General features: G+C 35.7%; 2 protein-coding genes and 1 long non-coding RNA gene across 5 annotated transcripts in view; 2 read left to right on the top strand and 1 right to left on the bottom strand.

Annotated features, from left to right (window-relative positions):
* THBS1 (thrombospondin 1) overlaps positions 1–2,760 on the top strand; it is a 15,799-nt gene extending 13,039 nt beyond the window's left edge. The window contains exon 22 of the mRNA XM_035539888.2: positions 423–2,760. Coding sequence (XP_035395781.1) covers positions 423–430 — 8 coding nt within the window. The 3' untranslated portion in view covers positions 431–2,760. The remainder of the gene's footprint in view (positions 1–422) is intronic.
* The window catches only part of FSIP1 (fibrous sheath interacting protein 1), a 90,753-nt gene continuing 70,151 nt past the window's right edge, over positions 2,198–22,799 (bottom strand). For 2 of the 3 annotated variants that reach the window (XM_050710940.1, XM_035539889.2), the window contains exon 12: positions 2,198–14,178. In XM_050710940.1, coding sequence (XP_050566897.1) covers positions 13,603–14,178 — 576 coding nt within the window. In that variant the 3' untranslated portion in view covers positions 2,198–13,602. The remainder of the gene's footprint in view (positions 14,179–22,799) is intronic. The other variant, XM_050710941.1, reaches the window with a different exon arrangement.
* LOC118244743 (uncharacterized) lies at positions 14,175–19,463 on the top strand. The gene is made up of 3 exons (XR_004777630.2): positions 14,175–15,998; positions 16,137–16,252; positions 18,394–19,463. It is a non-coding gene; the product is annotated as an uncharacterized LOC118244743 (long non-coding RNA).

Consider the following 22,799-nt stretch of genomic DNA (forward strand, 5'->3'; position numbering starts at 1 on the left):
AGGAATCCCAGTTTCATACCTGGAATGGGAATCTCTTAAAGATATTGACTAAAATGAATTAACAGCTGACAAAGTAAAAGGTGAAAATGCAAAATATTGACTGTAGCAAGAGTATAATTACAACATGGAAAACTGATTTTCTTAAAAACAAGAAGTACAATATGCACAGCCTTCTGCTCTTGCAGTTCAGTGGTAATATGTGCATGTGACTAGTTTCAGGTGCCCGAGTTGCACTTACGTAACAATTCCTGCAGTCACAGTGTAATGTTTACATGGACTGAAGTCTAACTTCAAGAAAGTACCTAAACACTTCCAGTATTCTTTACCAATATGCTCTTTACAAATATCTCTAGGATTTATAGTCTTAGACTTAATCATGTATAATACAGAAATACTTAACGTCTTAATCTTCTTTTTCACAGATCCATAATCCTAAGGTTATTGGATTCAGAGACTATTTTAAAATGCTGGTATTGCACCTTCTGAAATGTTTAGCCTTACAAATCCTGGGACCATTATATTACTCCTTCCTCTTCTTTCTGCGTAAATGTGGACTCGAAACACATTACCTGCCTCAAGAGAATGCTTTTGAGAGAATGAAAGTGAGAACATACTTGGTATCAGATCTCTGCTGAAATGGAAGGAAACAAAAGTGTCTTGCAAATGAGAATTGTCTTCACTGAACAAGCACACTTCTTTCAGTAGGAAAGACATTTGTTTGCTGTTTATCACAGTGCAGTGTCACTGCCTCTCTAACTGGAGGTCCCATGGAGTAGCATTTTTTAAAAAAAAAAAAACATCTTTGGATGTGCTGTGGACTACTTAAACTGAAGACCTTTCATTGTGTGGGGGGAAAGGGGCTTTGGGTGGGAGGGTAAACTCCCCAAATCTTTATGGGGGGGTGGAGTTTTTAATGGGGTCTCTGCTACCTTGGTTTACATCCATGTAACTTGCAGAAATGATTATCCTTGTATATGTTGCATCTTTCAGATGAAAACACAGCCCTTGATCTTGCTTGGGTGGGTTAGATCAGCTGCTCTATTACACAGGACAAAACAGGTATCTTAAAACTGATTTCCATGATGGGAAGGAGGATGCAAATTGGCACACTGGATCACATGAGCTTTTGGAGAACTGGGATTTACAATAAGATCCTGTTTTTTCCTGGTTAGATGCAGATCTTTCTTACCTTTTAAATGTTTTCTTTCAGATATGGTGCCAGAAAGCACCATCATCTCAACTAGCACTGTGCTGTTCATAAGGAAACAAGCATGTGCTTCACATTTTATGGTTAAAAAGGCACAAAAAACAATAGCAATGAAAACATTCCTCTTCTACATGCCATAGATGCTTTAAACCCTTCACTTCTTTGGAGGGGAGGGGGCCTGTAGATAAAATACTGAAATTGTAAAATATTTATTTTTACCTATCTTTGATATTATGACTGAGGGATTATTGATTAAAACAACAAGAAATGCGTCAAGACTATCCACCTAATCATTGTTACAAGTCTTCACAACTGTAAGATTGTAAATACAGATTATTTATTAACTCTCCTCTATATTGAAACTAGAGGGTTTTAGTTGAGCAAAATCTTGTTTGGAGCAGATAGTGGTGATGTATTTGTTACAAAGAGCAGTTTTCCCATAATGGCTTTGAGGCACAGGGAAAAGTGGCAGGGTGGGGAATGGAATGTTTGTTTTTCTCAGTCTGAGCTCAGTGCTGGCTTTTCCTTTCTTTGTGCAAGGCAGTTGGTAGCCTGGCAGGCAACTATGCTGCTGTGTTAAAACTCAAGCCCTTTCAGATGGAGCAGTTCCTGTCTCATCCATCGTGCTAGAGCTGAAGGAATGCTGTTTATCATCTTAGCAGTTACTGAGTGCTGTGAAACATCTGCAGTGTTCTACCACTGGTCAGCAGGCCTGATACAAAAGCAAAATACCTGCCCTGAGGAGATTGCAGAAAGAGGCACAATGACTACAGTCAATAACCATTTAGTCTTGCTGTTTGTGCTGCTGCACACTAATTATTGTAACTATCAATGTGCAGCTCCTTAAAAAAAAAAAAAAAAAACTTCACAGCCTGGATAGAATTTCAGGAACTTGCTGCAGAGGGAGAGGGCTTGCTGTACATTAATAGACTTTTTCCCCATAGAAGGGGCAGCATTCTTATGCCTATAACATTTCCTTGTCTTTTCAAAAAAGGAAAAGAAATGAATACAGTGAAAGTTTTACATACAAATATTACCTCATTATTGTGTGACTGAGAAAAACCTTTGGATTAAGCAGCGTTCAAATGTCTAACAAACTTTAAAGCTACTGTAGTACTAAAGAGTTAATGCTGTACATAGTCAAAAATTTCTTTTGCAGAAAAGTGTATTCCCAGTAAGGAAATGGCATTGGAAAAACATGCCAAATACAATTTCTAATGTTATATTTTTCTGTCATCTTGTATACCATTGCTTGTATTTTTATAAATTATTTTTCTCATTGCCATTGTAACAGTTAATCACATAATTGTGTAGATATGCTATTTAAATAATTTATCGTGAAATGCTACCTGTAGAGTTAGTATTTCTATTTTTATAAAATGTTTGCACACTGAAGATTTTTTGCTTCCCTCCCAATGTTTTTGCTAGCATAATTTTCTAAGAACATGCTTTTTTTGTAAACGTTTTTAACCATTTTCAAGTTGTGTAAGTTGTACAATAAAGCTTCTTACGTACGAAGAACAATAAACCACCATGGACATTTATATTTATAACTCTGTCATCTAGTGTTACTCCTGTTCCATAATACTTGTGGGCCACTGATATATAATACATAGCTTTCTTATTCATGTCAAGTTAGCCTTCAAAGCAAGACATCTCTACAATCTTTACATTATGACTGAACAGGACATAGATGAGTTTTCACCCCAGCTATAATAGCTTGAACACCTCAAGGCTCAACAGCTGAAGGCTTAGCTCTTTTGCAGTTAACTGTCATGGACAGTTGCTAAAGGCAGCGTTGTGGGCTCGTCTAAGTAGACACAGCCACAGTCCCCTTCATAAAGCCACAATGGAAAACAAATCTCTGAGGGATCTTAATCATTCCCAGCCAAGCCTACCTCATCTTTCTTTCTCTCACATGAAAAGAGGTAGCAGAATAAATAGCTACAGAGGCAGATGGATATCTGTCCATATCTCTTCTGGACTGAGACTGCTAGTGTAATCAAAATGCCTATGATGTGGCACTGTACCAACTGCTGGAACAAAGCGCTTAAACAAGGGGTAAGAGCAGCTATTCAGTCTTTACGTGCAGCAGCAGTTTGTCTCATGAGCTCTTTAGCAAAGCCAGCTACCATATTCCAAGTGCTAGATATCCACATAAGTGGGTCTTGCAGATGCACAAAATTATTCTTAACATAGTTTCCTAAGGCAAATTCTGCATGGACCTAGACTTGATTTGTTTAAACGCATTTTTTTTCCTTTCAATCTTGCCCTCATATAGCTGCTCAGGGACTGAAATGAGACTTAACTTTTACTTACTGGTGTTTTTCCTTTCCTAGAGTATTTAGTGCTTTGTATAGCACACTACAGCTGGCACTCCCTCTTCATCTTCAAAACCATGGATATGCACACGCTAAAGTTCTTCATAGCTTCACAGTGTAGCACAGGAAGGCTGTTGAAAGCACTCCAACGCCTCAGATGTGCAACGTGAGAAGGCAAATGAAATTATGGAGACCTGATAATGCTCTGGTAGCAGCACAAGTTCCTGAATGCCTGGCCCATGAGCATCATTGCATCAACTCAGCTTCACATATCCTAGAGCATGTAAGAAACTAGCACTTCCCACCTAGCACCATTTTAGTGTAGAACCACCATCCTCCTTTCCTTTGGCTTGTTCACAAGACGTGACAAGCAGAAAAACCTGAGCGACTCCATGCTCTCAGCAGCGTCAGCTGGCCAAATGTGTCTGCGCACACACAATAATGTTTTGGCTGTTGCAGTTACTCAAGCAGAGGCATAGAACATAGAAAAGCCCTGTGTTTAAAAAGTTGGGGAGAACTGGCCCAATATTAACCCAAAGGAAAGACAGCGTCTTTACTACAAATTCAATTCTAGCAAAAAAAAAAATTCTAGCAAAACTAGCAATTCAGCCCATGCTGCCAACTGTCTATTTCACAGGATGTAACAGGGCTGACAGGGCAGTGACCCTTTAGTCACTGGAGCAAAAATATCACAATTACTGCAATAGTGAGAATGAAGAGTCTGGGTCTACGAGTTTTTCCCTATTTTTGTCACTGACCTATTGAGAACAGTTTTGTACGTCTTATTCTATCCCACTGATAACAAGGAGAAAAATAACCAACAAACTACTGACCTGATGCTTCCAAAATATGACTGGCTGATGAACTTCCGCTCTCAACAGTGACAGGACTGTCTGCTTTGCTCCTCTGAAGTGAGAACGGGTAGCTTCTTGTGCAACTGCAGTGTCAGCGTAACCCGTCTGATCTAACCCAGGCCTGCCATGCTCAAATGCTCTGCCTCCCAGGTGCACCAGGTGAGAGAACTATAAAAAACAAAGTTCCCACCTGGAGAATCTCTTCACTGTACTTGCAGGAAATAAAAAACAGTCTGGATTTAGAAAGCCAATCAGTTCTATGAACAGACATATAAGGATGTAAGTCAATATAATCAAAAATTTTAAAAAGAGAATCCATAATGCGTTGGAAATGAAACAAAACAAAACAAAACAAACAAACAAACAAAACAGGTGTGATACACCAAAGAGCAGCATCTGCCCAAAAGAAGAGAGAAATGCTACCCATGAATTTGCAGCAATGTACGCAGTTCCCAGCTGATGCTGTTGTGGGGGAAGCAACTCTTGGCAGGCAATCCCAATGACCTTGTCTGAGCCCAAGCCAAAATTTCACACTGATTTATTACATGCATTTATGTAGTATAAATCTGTACTATCTGAACTGGGAACAATATATGCCTAAAAATAAAAAAGTCACACCATATGTCTTGTGTTAATCCATGGGTTAAGTCTACCCACTTGTTGCTTGGAGAGTGTGAATAAATCAGGAAACAGATCTACAGACAAGGTAAGGTGGGCCTGTACTTGCCCAAAGAAACAACTGACAAAGAACATTTTGATTTTGCAATGAAGGCTGTAATATGGGAATTGGTTGATTTTAAACATAAATTCATTTTGGAAAGGATTGATGAGATTCTAGAAGAGAGCATCTTAACACATCCGCAAGGTGATATCTAGCACTTTTTCCTCACCTCTTCCAAGAAAGAAAGAACAGGTGCACAAATTTCTATGAATATTTAAGCAGAGTTATGAAGAGACGAAGAGAACTGATTAGAGAAAAGTGTTCAGCAAGCAAAGGTCTTAAATATATAAAACCTTCCAGAGGAAATCCAGAAAATTAGATAAGTATCACGGAGAAACATTTATACAAAGCCCAGCCATCATTTGTCTTTAATTTTTCAACTGCTTCCAAATTCAAGAACTGCCTGCCTAAGCAACACATACAAGAGCTAAACTGAGAGCTGCTTAGATACTGTGTCAGTCTGCCTTGATGACTCCACTCACAGAAGGTGCATGGAGAGACCATTTGAGTGTTATTGTAAAATTAGGGTAGAATGCCTCTGGCAGTACCCTTCCCACCAAAACTATGCATACCAAATACACAAAGCAAACAATAGGAAAATAATGGCATAGAATGGTATTTCCACAAGAAGACAGCAAATTGTTAAGTACAGGAGAAAAAAGTTCTAAATCCAGAATACATGTCTGTTAATCAAAATTACTCATGTACTTTAGCACTCTAGAAATTAATAGGCGCTTGCAAGCATTCCAGTTTGTTGGTGGTGGATTTTCTTAGGCATAATAGATAAGGTACTGCAGATTCAATTGCAAGCAGTGAACTATTTCACATAGACTTAAATGACAGGGAGCCTTTTATTCTAAATACTGCACCTGGATTCCAGCCAATCCCTCAATGAAACATATAATTGGATAACTGTAGGTTATAGGTTTAGTAGTATTCAAGCAATCCTATTCTATTTATAAAGGAAACAGTTTTCCTGACCTTTAAATCTAGCTACAAATAAAAGAGCAATTATTTCTCAATAATTAAATGTCTTAAAATTTTGAAAAAGAAATAAATTCACAGTTCTTATTTTTCCTAGATTTCAAAAACTTTTCTAACTTAACAACTTCCCATGCATCTGCCAAACCACCTTGCCTTCTGCGTCTACCCTTCAAAAAGTAAGATTCTCTGAGGTGGGGCTCTTTATTTGTAAATGGGGTGGAAAAGCACTCATGGCATTGTAACTGTAACAGATTTTGCAACCAAAAAAAAAAAAAAAGGCAAAAGAGGGAGACCTTATCTAAAGTTGTGGTTAGAAAGTCTGTCTAAGAAAAGAAACAAAAAGAAGTCCATTCTCACATTATTTTCTTGATTTTTTTTTCTAGAAAAAGTTGGGTTTTTATATATATAATAGAAATTATAATTCTTGTAATTCTTGAAATTTCAGAGATTGAGCTGAAAATAACAGCCTTTCACCTATCCTTTCCTGATTAGGAGGTAAAAAAAGCACACCCTTTTCAGCACTTCTATTCTACTTCTTGCTAGCTGATGAGATGTTTAAGCAATACCTGTAAGAGCATCCCTTTCCTCCCATCTATGCAGCAGGTAGTTTTTGCACAGCCTGTTTTTACTCTGTGCTCAGAACAGTCGGTTACCAACTCTACAGGTGCTCTGCCTGGGAAATGAGATGGAGAACACCCTCTAGAGATCCACAAGATAGGTAGCCATTGTCTGCCTTGGGAAAAACATTTGATCGAGAATTCCTGTGGGGCTTTTTTTCTTTAAATGATGGAGCTGAGCTGAAAGTCTTTTCACCCCTTGATAGAATTGCTTTAAATCAAACTGGAATTCTGGACATACAAGAATGTTAACCATAACTTCACTCCTTTTATCACTGTTGTCTATAGTCAACAATTTCTTTTTTTATATCAGGAAATTTAGTCCGTCACTTCTCTGAAAATAGAAGAGACCCTCAACTGCTATAAATCTGCATAACAACTGCAGATCTGCGCTGACCTTTTTCTATCATTACAGTATACTGAAATCAACACCATTATTCTTTAAATCATCCTACCCAAATAGATGTATTTCTAATACATATTATATATGTATGAGTCATGAAGATGAACCACCCTTATCCTCCTCTTTGGAGTTTGTTATTTACAAGTGCAAACCATGCAGAATTGAAACATACACACTAGAGTAAATCAGTATCAACAGCTGAGCGCTGGCCACCACAACCACCAGCACTATCTGTTTATTCGTGAGGAGCATCAGCAACACTGGCAGAATAGTTTGGTCTTATATTGCTCAACAAATCAATACAAGCACGCCAAAATAATCTCTTCATGGGTATTTTGCTTACACAAATATTACATTTTTGAAATAGATGTATTTACCTTGTGCTGTAAAAATGTAATGGGAAATGAGATAAGGAGCACAAAACAATACAAACCTATCTATGCGCACACAAAACTTCTTATTCCTCATTACAAAACGAAACTCAAAGCCCAAAAGTCTGAAGGATAACTTTAAAAATCAGTCCCCTGCGCTCTGCTGTGTTTCAGGACGAACAGAACTATGAAAGACTAAAAAGAAGCTAGGAATCTCTTACAAAATGCAACTTATGATCAACGAAGCTATTTATTTTGTAAAACCTGTTTCCAAATACTGAGTTAGGCTGCAAATAAAAATTCATTTGAATCAGTTAATCATCACTGCTGCATCACTCCCCAAAGACAAGCAGCCACCACATTCTAGTGCAGCTGGCTGCCTGATTAGGGGGGGAGACAGGAGAAGGGGTTATTGCAGGGCACAGCTGAGAGGCACTAAAAAAAAAAAAAAAAAATGAATTCTGGCTCAACTTTCCCTTTACCCTGATATTGGTGATGTTTTGGCAAATGACCTTGTCACTGTATTTTATCTCCATTATTCTATACTTCTTATCAGTAAACACGTATTGCCAAATAATTTTACTTCATGCAGATTTACTTAAACTAAAAAAAAAAAAAGAAAGACTTTAGTTGATATTTCACCTGTAACATTAATTAAGAAACAAAATCTTCCCAAAGAACTTGCTATTTAATGTAACGCAATAGAAACCAAGCACAGGTAAATGTTATGTCAGCAATTTCTGGCACAATTTGTGTTTGGGTACCCATCCTAAGCACCTTTTTAATAGCACTTTAAGTGCTAGATCCCTGCAGTCTGCAGTGACCATAGCTGGTGGGGGTGCTCAGCATTACCCAAGACCTGAAGTGAAATAATAGAGTTCCTGTTGGAATATACAAATCAATATTTATTCAAACTTACGTGCTAAGCATCCCTGAAATGCCAGATGAGAATAAAAATTTGTATTCATGGCTTCAGGAATATTAAAGAGATGAGGTTCTTCCTTGAGGGTGCTGAGGAAAAGTTTTTTCATAACAGTAAGATATTTAAGACAACACAATACACCAGAAAAGCAAGAATGAATTATTTCTCTTATATATTGTGGATATTCTACATTTAAACTTGAAACAGGACTTAGTTTTCCTCAAAACTATCCTAGGTCTTTAACAAGATTTTTAAGGACTCTATAAAGCATGAATTCCATGTGAAAATACATTGGATTGTGGTAAGATTATGGCCCTGTACAGCCCTTTATGAATATTATACAGGCACAAAAAATACTATCAAAAAAAGCTTGTCAGTATTGCTTTGATTGTATTTATGGTATAGAAAAGAAATTTTGACAAAGGCTTGTAGTTTTTAAGGAAGATAAATAGTTTTAGTTAAGTAGATTTGCAAAGCTCCATGAAATCTGCTTACAACAATCCTTCCATGCTGAGCAGCAGGACTGTGCAGAATGCTCAGTATCCATGGGCCTGTTATTATTGCTGCAAAACAAGTAAAAATATTAGACAATAAAATAATAGATAGCACTTGGTTGTCAGAATGTAAATGACATTTTTAATTAAAGTAGGTTAGATTCTGAACTCTGTTATATCCACATGATCACCACTTCCTCAGGAGTGCACATCCACTCAGATTTGCAACACTGCAAATGAGTTTAAAATCTTGAGTAATATGTGCATTAATTTAAACGTTCAGATTAACTGAAGTATGCCATAGTGCAGCCATTGCATAGTTTGTTGTATTCATAAATCTGTTCTTGCTGACTGTTAATTGGCTAATACAGCATCTCAGAGAGAATTTTGCATTTCAGCTTGTGTCAAATGAGATCTCATCAATGGGAAAATGCTACAATATCTCCTCTCCCTCCTTCCACCCCCCAAATACCTTTAAAAGAGAGCCATTAATAATGCCTTCTTATCCTAACACTGCAGTGCATACAAGGAGAAACTAACCGCCAGCTCACAGTAAGTAAGTATAAAATTCAGGAGAAATAGTAGTTAAGGAGTAGACAAGCAAAAGCCTGCAATGGATTTTTATTATTATCCCAAACACGAACCAGCTGCATTGCCGTCCCCCCAGCTAGCCATTGCTGTAAGGTTTCACATTCCAGGCACTGCTGGGCCAAACTTCTGAACTCCTTCACTTTTCTTGACACCAAGCCTCCACAAGGGACCACGAGCTTTCCTAACTTCATTGCATTTCTTCACTTGGGGATATGCTTGTTTGCCATATGGTTACACTCTGCAGGACCAAGAAACAGACGCAGCTGAGCAGGCTGGTTCTGATGCCCTGATCCAGCAGAGGACCTGTGCAAGTCTCTCCCTTCAGCCAAGGCAGCAGCCCAGCAGACAGCCACTGGGCAGAAAATTGAGTAGGTGATGGGTCCTTCACTAAGTCAGGGCTCAGCAGTCTGAGCCAGTACAGCAAACTGCACTGGAGGAACTGAGGTCACGTTTAAGCTCACTTCCAAAAAACAGTACATTGTATGTAAAGGAAAAAAGAAACTATTATTATACAAATTTCAAATCTCCTCTGAAAAAGTCTCATCAGTAGAAATGGAACTTCACAAGTTTTACTTTACATTATCAGACGGCCAGATACACAAATATATATTTATTTATTAGATGGAGCACTCTCAGGAATTTTAATGAAGTGCAAGAGTTTATATTTTGAAATCAAACTGCAACAGTATAGGATAATAATTTTCTCTTAAGAATACATGATGTCATCGAAAAGTTTTCAGTGATGACAATTCATTCCCTTCAGAGTGTCTGAAATGATACTGTATCAGTATAACATCACTGATGGAAGTTTAATGACGCTTTTAGAAAAACAGTTGTGTAAAGAAGCACGTGATCACTGTCCCCTCAATTTCCGGTCTTCGTATCATCTGTAAAAAAGAAAGAATCATATGCTGAACTGCTGAAAGCACAACATTATTCATAAGAGGAAGAAGCAACAAGCTTGTGATACAACATCTACTTAAAACTTCATATAGCCAAAAACAAACAAACAAAAAAAGAGCTGGAAACAATTACTGATCGGCTCATACAAAAGAGGAATAACAACTTTTTCATATCTGTATGTAGGTAAGTCTGGCTTCTGTTTATCCCAGCAAACATCACCTGTATTCACATGTGTATGACCCTGATGCAAATTACTGTCTGTTCCAAGAAACAGGAATTACTAATTTCTGAAGGCACATACGAGTTTCCTTTGGACATATGCAAACATACATATATATACATAAATGTATATATATAAAACAACATTAATAATTATGTCTTCCTTAAATATACATACTTTAATATATTACAGTAAATCTGTATCACTGACTACACTATTATAGGGATGGTGAAACTGAAATTGTGCTAAACCAGTTTTACACAATTTTGTTTGCTTACACAGCTTTACACAGAGTTTAAACCAGGCATAGCATGCCAGATAACCAAACTATTTACAGAAGATTATGCTTATATTTTTAAACGTCCTTTAGAACTAAGATCACAACAAAGCTCAACTATGTAAATCTCTCTTAAAAGCACAAATAAACCTGACAGTTCTCATAATTTCATCTGCAGATGTCTTTGCCTTAAACTGGACTCCACTGGGATCTCCATTCATCAACACAATCAGTAGATGTAATCCTGTCTGAACTAATAACAGATTTACTTATAAAATACATTAGGCAACTTTACAAATTTGATAAACGTCACAACTTCTCTCTTATGGCCAGGAGTAATTGTTTAAGACAGAGCTGAGTCACCTTTACTGGAAACAAATTAATTCTGTGGAAAGGCATCAGGGTTTTTTTGTTTGTTTGTTTTTATGCTGCACATTTTCTTAAAAAAAGTAAGAAAAATAATAAGAATGCACTGCTGTCTATTTCAATGTTAATTTTGGAAATATGTTTTTAGGGTTAAAGTGAATATTAGCTGAATATAATAAATCTGAATATAATTTAAACTTATGGATAACTGCAAAATATTTGGCAGTAATAACAATTACAAAGCCGTGGAGTGGGTTTTATTTTGTGCTTACTTTTGTTCTGCCCAAAGATTACCATTTTTAAAAATCAGACTGACACAATGACTCAAAACACGTTGAGGTAACAAAATCTATCAAGAATTTCCCTTAGTTTTGTTTTTAAGTCTTCAGTAAAAATGAAAAGATTTGGAAAATTCGGAAAATTCTGAACACTTTTTTTTTCAAAAAAAATATTAGGTAAGAAAAATGACTATAAAATCAGGGTGTGTATTGGCCATACAGATTTGAGGCCTATATGGTTGAACATTACCCAGTCACTACAGAAAGAGATGATCAAAATAGCACATTGCAGTGCTCTGGTACAAGGTATGATTATGACTCAAATATGTTTAAATTTTTATGTGGTAAACATAAAACGTAAAGTCACTTTAAAGACTTAAAATTTCACCATGAGATGTTCCATACAGAAAATTACTTAATAGCAGTGTGTTTTGCTGAAATCTCCTTTCTCTCTTCTACAGTAAAATTACTTCATATTGACTACGTCTATAGCAACAGGCTTAAGTGGTGACCTGCTCACTTCACTACACAGTGGCTAAAGTGCATGGCATTTTGCTTGAATTAACATACCCCTTCTTAAAATACACTAATGAAGGGAGACAGTAGAGGAAGCTCTGACTGTACTACATCTATTCAGACTAAATGAAGGAGAACTTTAATTCATGTTAAAACAGCAGGTTAAGCTCAAGTTTTTCTCACTGTTGATTCCTCAAGAAGGAAGACCGATGATGTAGTATGTAGCCACTTTAATCCTGCATCAAATCAAGCTGTCCTTGGCACAGGTGGCTCTCTGTGGTGTTCTCCACCACCACCACCTGCCTCTCCTCTGGACACTTGCATCTGCATGAGGAGCAAGGCTAGCATGTGAAGTTAGCTGAAAAGTGACCTATCCCCCAAAACTGCTTTTCTGTAAGTACTGTAATTCTACTTTCTTTCTGTTGTAGTTATGGCCTAAATCTCATTATGGGCAAATAATGGAGAAATATAGCAGGTGAGTCAGGAAACTAAGTTCGTCTGGCAGTGTAAAAACAGTAATAACAAGTCTCCTTGCTTCCTGAAAGGTGGACTCACTCAAAAAAAAAAAAAAGGTATTATCATTCCCTTCACTGTAGAAAGGTTAAGTACAAACAGTTAAAGAAACATTTGTGATCATAATTAAGCAATGATAACATAGATAAGAGGCATTAAGATGTTCTTCTAAATTACCAATGAATACGAAGAAATTTTTCCCAAATTTTAGAAGAGGTTACCACTATAACAAGGATGTATCCTAACAAACCTAACAAAATTTATTAATTTAAAATACAATTAAACTGTAGCACTTTAATCAGAAACAACTTCATACTATCATAATTTTTATGGAAGAAATGAAAGATATAGATGTGATGTACCTGCCTTAAATCTGGCTTATTTGAACAGTTTGTTTTCCAGAAAGATAAATGGTCTTAGGCTAAAATCTAAATGTAGATTTAGATTACAATATCAGTATATAAATGCATTTAAGCAAAGGAAATAAAAGTAGAGATGTATCCAAAATCTTCTTATAACAACAGACAGGGTCAATTTATTTTTTCTTCCTAGTGCAAGTCTTATTCTTTCTTTACTGAATTAAAAGTAGTTTATAGAAATTACACAGTATTTACTCATATTGATATTTTCTGTGCAGAAGATTGAATTCTCTCCACAGAATTTATTATTTTTAATATAGCCAAGTCTTGCTTGTTTCTATGCTACAGAATTTACCTTATTAAAAACAGGGAGAATAATTGCTCTCCATAGAACAGTGAACATGACTTTCTACTACCAGAAAGATAATCCATATATGTAGTCAACACTGTTTCCCAGTTGACAGAATTAATCACCATCATTATTATATTTCATAGGAGTTCTAGTCTTACAGCTAATTATGTCAGGAGAAAAATGCTGATAAACATTGTTACTTTCTGTCTATTATTTTTGGCATAGTTTTTTATGTTTTATAAAAGTACATCCTTGCCCTACCATAATAGTCAGTGTGTATTGGTGCATACCTCTGGTGAGAACCTGCTTGTTTTTTTCATCATAATCAAAAGCCTATTCTGAAGGGTTGTTAAGGGTCTCACCTCCTTTGGTTTGCAGTGGTATGCTGAGAATGTCAGCCTCTGTGGATGGCTCATTGTTCACGCTGATGCAGTATAATGGTTCACCCAAGAAAGAGGGTTTCTTCAACCTTTTTGTGTTGAGTGCTCTTGACATAAAGTAACCTTCTTTAATACTCTTATCTCTCATCTTCTGTAAACCTTCTAGGTCATCAGGTTCCTCTGTTTGGGCCAGTGAATCCTTTGATAAGTGACTATCAGCCAATGCTTTGCTCATATAGTAGCCAGGGATTTCACTCTCTGCATTAACACACAAGCTTTTGTCTTCAAGTCCAGCCTTTTCCTGAGCTGTTAATGTCCCTACAATATGGTCTTCAACTAACATTTTGGAAAGAGTAGATGTAGAGTGAAGAGTGGAGTCTTGACTTGTGTAACAAGGGGGACTTAATCCACAAGAAAGAGATTCCTGAGACTTTGGCATGGTAACGTTGCTTATTGTTCTCTGAGGCTGCATACATTCTTCCAGAAGGGTCTTAAGCTGCTCTTCAGAGAGGCCCGTTTTCTCTTCAGTCTGAAAAAAAAAAAAAGGGGGGGGGGGGGCAAGAATTTCTTCTGTCAAAATATAATTAATGAAAAGCAGCACCATAAAACAGTTTGAAATACAAAAGTGCTGGCAGAACTCTTAAATTTATATAAACTTTTTTTTAAACTCCAAACTTAATTTAAATATACATTTATATAATTGCGTCATTTATGTAACGTCCACTAGGTTCTAGATAGATTAGGTGCTGAAAGTTAGGAAAAGAAGCCTGATGTCCAAGAAGCCCTGAGAGACCCTTGATTTTGCTGAGTCTTCCACAAGATACCACTGTTTCTTGATTATGAAAATACGTGGGTTTTTTTTGTATATTTTGGTTTGTTGTGTATACATACAAACACATGCACTTCAGGATTTAGCTACTAGAAACAAAACAGCACATTGCTAAGACTTTCAGTTGTCAGTACAATACAAGTGGGGTCAAAAATGGTTTTGGACAGCAGCAGCCCATGGAGGTTATCACATATTGACTAAACTATTCTCAGCCTCTCACTATAGAAATGAAACACAGCCTCTCAACCATGTGACACAAAGCACATCAGTTACTCATCTACAGTACCTACCACATCAAGTGTGCTCCACAGCATGTGGAAAGCTCCATCTCCTGTATTACAGTTTTACTAATATCTAAGAGCTGTCACTGGCTCACAGATGGCTCACAAATGCATTTTGTTAGTAAATTTCTTATTAAGACAGGGGCATGCTCCCATCATTTTTAGTATTCGTATTTCCTTTAGTTAACATTTCTTACAGCTTGATATTAAAGATAATGACTGATATTATCTGGAAATGGTGAGTAATAGGAAAGGACATTTTACTTAGAGAGATTTGCAACGGGGGGTTCTAGCCTTTCAAATCCTTCATGCTTCCTGGTAATAGACAAGAAAAATACTACCTGACAATTTAAAGCTGATAATGAAAAGTCAAAACATACTTTAGATATGAGTAACACATCTGCCCATGAAATATGATATATAGAAAATATATTTTCATATTAAAACATTATAAATAATATGCAACATCTAATGGAAAAAGATATTCTCTACATTGAAGACCTTGGTTCTACCCAACCTCCAAGAGCAGCTGACAATCTGATGAACTCCCTAAGGCCACAATGCTTTGTGTCAAATAATGATATTATTCACCCTGCAATGACTACTACAGAGAATTTACATTGTGCTAGTGCGTGGAAGTGTTGTCATTTCAGAGGAAAGTTCAGTATCAGATCTCTAGCTGAATTTTCATTCCTGAAGGTCTCTTACCCACGTACAGATACGGAATGATCCCGTTTGATGTGTATGACCAGACGAGATCACAGCCTAGGTATCACAGAGTGTATGGATTATGTCTGAAAACTGCACATCCATTTTCATGAATAGGGAAAGATTTCAGTCAGGAAGAACATACTACTTCGTTGTCAAATTTGCTGTAGGTATTAAAAAATACAAGGTCACATGACAAAATGAATAAGAAAGATATTTTGTGTTACTTTCAGTCATCATACTGTAATTAAATGTTCAAATATTAATGAGAGCTAATAATGAGTACTATGTATTGATTACAGTTCAGGCACTGGTTTATGTACTTAAACTGAGTTTTATAGATTTATCCTACAATTTTTTCACCAGTATTTTTCTATACAGACCAATTTCATTCGCACTTTGAGTTCACTTACAGAAGATGCAAGAGAAGACAACTGTTTTGAAGAGAAGTTAAGGGCTTTTAAACAGCAAGAGAAAGCTTCCGACTATCATTATATGAAGAGAACTCTATTTAAATAAATACAAAATCAGGTAATTACATTAAGATTCAGCTAATGTTGAGATCAATGTACTTTTGATAACTAAAATCAAACCACAACCTTAAGCAGTGAACACTTACTTAGATACTAGAGAAAAAAAAAATATGACCTCTTCAAAATCTTTTCTCAGGCTTTTACATTTTAATCCTGGTCAAGAAAATACTCACTGATGAAAAGTAAGTTGGAGAGGGAAAAACAGTTATTACCAGAATGCATGACAAACCATAAATGAAATCTACATCAAGGGTGAGTATATCACTGAGCAAGATATTATCCTATGTAAACATAACTATTTATATCACAGAAGATGCTCACATCTGGAAACCCACATGGATTCCCAACATGTTTTTGAGTGTGTGGTTCTATACTAACATATTTCATAGCTCTTGGCCAAGACCATTTGGAGTTAATTTTATGTTAATGACAGGGCAATTCACTCACTGCACAAAGGAATTCCACATCTGGTGTGAATGCATAAGTACAAAATGAACATACTGAAGAATAACATCTTGTTCTGACTTTCTTTTGTCCTTTTATTCCCCCCATCTCCATCCTATTTATCTGCAATCTTCTTTTGCTTGTCCAAATTTCTCTTTTCCTTTTAGGAAAATCATATGGCTTCTATTGACAATTAGCTCATGGTTTACCTTTATTATTACCTGAGGGCTAGGTGGGGAGATTTAGTGCCTAAGGCCAGTGGGGTGGGAAAGGACTATAACAGCTATAGAGTGAAAAAGTTTGGTAATTTTGGAGACTTGTTTTCCTCCTGAGAAACAGGCTTGCTGCAAAACAGTGTAAAATCCTCCTTTTATTATTATTATTATTATTATTCTTTGTCTCCTCCTCCCTTTGGATTATTTTAGAAGACGTTCGCAAGGATGTACATATAAGGAAAGTTTTTAACATACCTCACAAAAATATTTTAAAATAATAAAGGCTTACTGTTTGCAATTTTCTCCTGCCAAACTAATTTCAGGATTAAGAAAAAACATACAGCAGAAGAGAAGATAGCCCTTAAACAGCCATAAGTCACCTACTAATAAACCATCAGCAAGAAATTTATACCTAAATGACAGTAGAAAGGCTGCTGTTGAAGTCAGATAACTGAGTTTAGGGAAGCATGTAATACCCTAAGGGGAGAGACCTCACTCCAGAAAAGGCTGTGCATTTGCAAGCAAATGACCATCTTAACACCTGGGATCCCATAATACAGTAACTGTATTAGGAGGCTGTAAAGTGCACATTTGTACAGACCAGAAGAAATCCCATCACAGCTCACTTTACTAGTTTAGAGTCGCAAGACTTAGGATCAGTAAAGCAGTCTTGGGGAGACACTAAATTCCACTTCTCCCAAGCTTTTACTGACCTCACTGTAAATAATTGACAACTCCTAGACAGAAAAAAATACTTAGAGATACTCCTTTAAAATCAGAAGGACGTAAGCTTAATGTCATTCAAAATGCAGAAACAGTCCACTAGACAAGGGAAAAAGAGCTCTTACATCTGGTTCCCATTAGAAATTGGAAAACCTTTTAATTGTTCTGGCTAATTTTTAATAGGACACTGAGTCCTACTCATTTCCTAAGCTTTTTACTGTTAATGATCCAAAAAATGAACTCCTAGCTAGGTGTTTAGGAGCCTGCTAATCACCTTTGCTGTTCATGTGTGGCTGTTTTTTCACACACTTGTGGCCATTCCCTGACTGAAGATCTCTTGTTCTTCGCTGAATTCCTCAGTGACATGGGTCTTACTGCATGCAGTAGGAATGCAAACTGGTAGATAGCTGCAGACAGACCTGCTGTGACTATAGGCTTGCAAGTTCAAAGCTCTAGGATTGTTTTCCACATCTGTACAGTAACAGAGAAAGACTAACACTAAAAGGCCTTATCAGATTTTAGCATGAGGAGAAAGCAAATACTTCAGGATTATTTCTAATTACAGTAAATAATCATACACTGACACACAGCAAATGAAGCACTAGAAAAGCAAGACTATTTAAGGACTCATGTAGCTGGCATTTGTTTATATTTTGTTGCTTGATCTGAAAGTATTACAAGCTACAGTTATGATATGTTATTTGCTTGAAACGATTTACTTCGATACTTTTTACTGAAATGTAGGACTGCAACTGTCAATTCTAAAGTAACTGCTCTCTTCCTGATCAGAAGGCCCCATTTTGAGTATACACTGGTCTAACGAGACAATGTTCCGATTTTTGACATATCAGCACAGGAATTTTTTAGAAGGTACAGTTAGTTCCTGACTACTTAATAGTTTACCAAACTGCTTTCTCTATTCTGCTTTCAAAAGGCCATCCTTGCCTTGTGTCTCCACACTACTCAACTCAACGTGCACTGTCAGTCCTAAGGCAATCTTTCCTCCGTCAGGCTTACTTCTGAATGTACTGAGACAAACTAACTACAGCAGATCATAACCACGCTTATAACTCAATGAAGGAGCTTCTGGAGAGGACAATAATGTGCACTGATTTGATGGTGTTAAAAATCAAGACTGGAAGCTGAATAATGGATTCAGAAATTAGGATCTCCTTGTGCTGCAATCATGATTCACTTGTTTGCTTCTCATTCGGGTGGGTTTAAGGACTTCTGTACGCTCTTAAAAAAGACATAAAGCTTTAAGAGTGAATGGGATTCCTGAACTGTATGAGAAAACCTCCTGCTTATGCTCTTTTCCTCCACCTGCTATCTTTCCTTCTGTTAGTTACGTGTTTCTTTCTCCTATTTTTTCCAGTGTTCTGCTTGTGTAATGGCAGAATGGAAAGGTCTGGTAGCCCATTTTATCTATGTGCTGCTGCTAAAAGCCGGGAAGCAGATAAAACAGAAGTATCTAGGCAAGAAAACAGGGACAGGAACACCAGGAAAAAATTTTAAAAAATAAAATAAAAGAGTAGAGAGGAGATTCGCAAGCCATCAGAACCACAACATCATAACCATTATAAGGTGCATGGAAACAGGTAAATTCTCCATGGAAAAAAAAAATGAAAAAAGGATAAAAATTTTAGAAGAAAAAAAAAATGAATTTCATTAATAATTTTAAAAAATTTTTCCTCTTTCTCTAACAGAGAGAAATCTTAACAGAAACCAGAAGGGAACATGAACTTATACAGTTTTGCTTTTCATTAGTGTAGCGATAGACACCAGTGAAAGTAGGTGAAAATTTTGAAGGAGAGATAGTAATTGCAGCTGTTAATTTCTTTTTTATTTTTAACAGCCTACAGGGTATACATGTTTTAAAAAAAAAAAAAGACAAGTTCTTGCAAGCAAAACTAATTTAAACATGCATATTTTAGTCATTACAAAGAGGCTTATTACTCTTTTTTATTTTATCTTTCTTAAAAATACCCAGTCAATTGCTTGTGGCTTAAATGTGGAGACAATGAAAAACTACTTCAACATCTATGCCACACCCTGCAGGCTTTAGAAAGAGAACACAACTGGCTGCCAGAGGTAACTAAAGTAGGGAAAAAAAAAAAAGAAAGCTAAAATACTTTTTACCAAAAAAAATATTCTTATTTAGTAGCATAGACACTAAGCAATATTGCAGTTATAGGATTTGTGTAGTATTACACTAGGATGTAATGAAAAGATTTTGGCCACTGTAAGAGTGAATTTCTGCTTGGAAGCATCTGGAAATAACTTTTATTTTGAATTTATTTACAAAACATTTATTCACAAACAAAACATTTATTTACAAACATTTATTTTGAATTGTTACAATATCCAAGTTGTACTTTTACCCTTCATTTTCTGAAACTTACTTTCAATTTTAGATTCATTTCTCTGTAGCTTCTGATCTACAGGCTGTATAGCATTTTCCAGCTGCAGGCATATTAGTAGCGGCATTTTCACATATGGGCACCAAAATCTAAATATGTACATTCTCTCCAAAGTTTTAAGGAGGCAACGTCAGAAAACAAAATTTGAAAACATCACATGTATAAAGTTCCTAAGATTCCTACCAGACATCTATTTGTTAATCAAAACTAAGTATTTTGAAGTGATTAAAGATTTCATATTTATCACAATTGCCTACATATGCATATGTGCATTTGAGGAAGAGTGTTACTCTGAAGCTCCATTTTCATTAGCTGAACCAAATGGCATTTGTAAACTTTAGGCTCCAAACAGTATTGAGGAGACTGGATTCAAACCTAGATGCTTAAAATATCAATTATAGCTTCTTTAAATCTGTATTTCCATCGGTATGTTGGCTTTTTCTTTCATTTTAGGAGCTATTATGCATGTTATAAAAGAAAGTTAAGTGAGTTTTGATTTACAAAACAAATATTTTAGTACCCAATTAATTGAGAAATTGTAGGTTTTGCACAACAAAGGAAGAAGTTGACAAAGTAATAGCAATGGAAATTCTGAATATATTGTATATGATATCTAAAGACAAAAGCAAGTGAAGAGTAGTAGACATTATTTTTAATTGTACTTTAAATTAGAGGATTTTTTCATAACTAATCTTTCCCTAAAATGTGTGTGAAACTATGACTAAATCTGGTGAAGTCTGACCTTCCTAAAAAACAAACGATTATACCTTAAATAAAAAATTATACGCAAACAAAAACATTTTTGCTGTCCAAGATATAAGAGGGATTAATCAGTGACTAGGAAGCGTTACTACCTAAGCAATTGAGTCTGCTGAGTGAAATGAATTGATAAACCAAAGTATGATAGTTATAGTCTCTTTCAGAGGTGTTGAGAGATATTTTATGAGTTTGAATACACTTTGTTTTGTTTAGCTCAATACACTTTCATTTGAATTTGAGAAACCAAACGGAAGCTGGAAGAGCAAGCAACTAGTTTTGATCTTCTGACGATGAATAAAAACAAATGCAAAAAGAGATCTAGTATTCTAAAATCTTGGAGGCTCTGGAAGCAATTGAATCAGACCACTAACTGCAGATAATACTTACTTTTAACTAGTAGTTTTAAATATGGGTGTTTAAAATATATATATATATATTTTTTAAAACACCCTTGTTTATATATATATATTGAAACATATGAAACATTTCCAGCATCTTAATGAAATCTGTTTTTTTCCAAAAAGAAATCCTAAAATGGCATTGCATTCTCCTCTCTAACTACAACCAGTGTTTCTAGTGATCTGGCATCTCTTACTCTAAACTTTAATTTCTGTATTTAATTGTACAGTATGTTGGATTACTGTATATATCATATAATAAAAAATATCATTAGCTGTGTTTCAATGATTTTCTAACACTGCTGTCTTGCTACTGAATTATACTTCAGTTTCATAGGTTGCAGGCCACAAATTTCTATTAAGCAGGAATCTGCAAACGAAGAAATTTTGTACACTACGTTTCATAGAACAAAAGCTAAGAAGAAAAACGTAAGTAAACATATATTAACATGTGTAATTAAATGTGCATACAGCATTTTCTTGACAAGGGCAAAGAGGTACTGAATGTACCAGGCACTTTTCACTGAAAATCACCAAATCCTAGTAGCTACTAAACAATAACAATCAACCATTCCTTATGAACATATCTAAAAAGTTGAAGAATGACAATAGCTGCATAAGTCATGATTAAAAAAATATTGGTTTAATACTAAACTATGATAAAAGTCTCTGATTTAAATCATTTTGAATTCAAAATTCATCTATTCCAAAGGCTGTCAACAGATGTTTTCAAAGAATTCAGTTCTTCTAACTTCAGATAGTTCAACATTTAGCTCATCAAATCTACTGCGTTTGTAGATTTTAAAAAAGAGCATTGTACTACCTATGAGTCACTGCATATGATTTTCTCTCATTTCTAAAATCTTCCCCAACCAGTGGATAGCTCCCTGTTTGTAGAACACTTCATACACTTTCATACGCTTTCAAGTATTCTTAAGTAGAATGCAAATTCTTTTAATCTGGGCACACAGAACATATGTGCAAAAACGTAAGACATTCCTGAACTGGTATTTACAATCTATTATGCTGAATAAGACTTTCATTTTCTACCATCAACTGAAGAAGCAGTTCTGCAACCTAGGTTATTTATCATTCACAGTTTCCTAAAAATCCCATTTCATGTTTTTAATTGTTATTAAGTATTTAACAGATTTCATTCCACAGAACTAACTTCCCCAAATGTTATTAAGTTGTGGCTTTAATTTGCAGCAAAGCCAATAGAATAGACAAAAATGCCTTGATGTGGTTGCAGCTGCTTTCTGTTACAAAAAAACATTTATTTTTCCTTTTTTCTCATGATGGCTTTTATTTTTCCCCAAGAAATAGATAGATACAATGCAGCATAATGTCCTCCACAGTGTCTTATTATATCAATATTAAAACTCTACATCTTGAGATTTTAAGAATACTTACAGATGTTAAGAATACTTATAATTTATTAGGGGAAAATATAAATAGGAATAAAACTGAGGATACAGAGATTTATTTCTTCTTAACACAGAACGCTTGATTGCAAATGCTAAAAACAACAAAAGTAACAAAATCCATCCAATAGGAAAGAAAACAGGGAAGCCATAAACACATCATCTAGATGACCTATGCAATTAGGTGCACTTTAGTCTCACTAAAAACAAGAAGGACTAGCCCAAGGAGCAGTAAGCCATGAATATTCAGCAAAAGGAATTGTAGAGTGAAGCTTAAAAAAAATAATAATACAAATATTCTAGGAGTTCAGAGCATATTTCCTGATATTCTTTAGGGATATTTTTAAGAGAATCTTTAATTGGCCCCATGTATCAATAGCACCTCTGAATGCTGACTTCTTCTATATAACATACAC

The sequence above is a fragment of the Cygnus atratus genome, chromosome 5, assembly GCF_013377495.2.
Source record: "Cygnus atratus isolate AKBS03 ecotype Queensland, Australia chromosome 5, CAtr_DNAZoo_HiC_assembly, whole genome shotgun sequence".
Classification (NCBI taxonomy): Eukaryota; Metazoa; Chordata; class Aves; order Anseriformes; family Anatidae; genus Cygnus; species Cygnus atratus.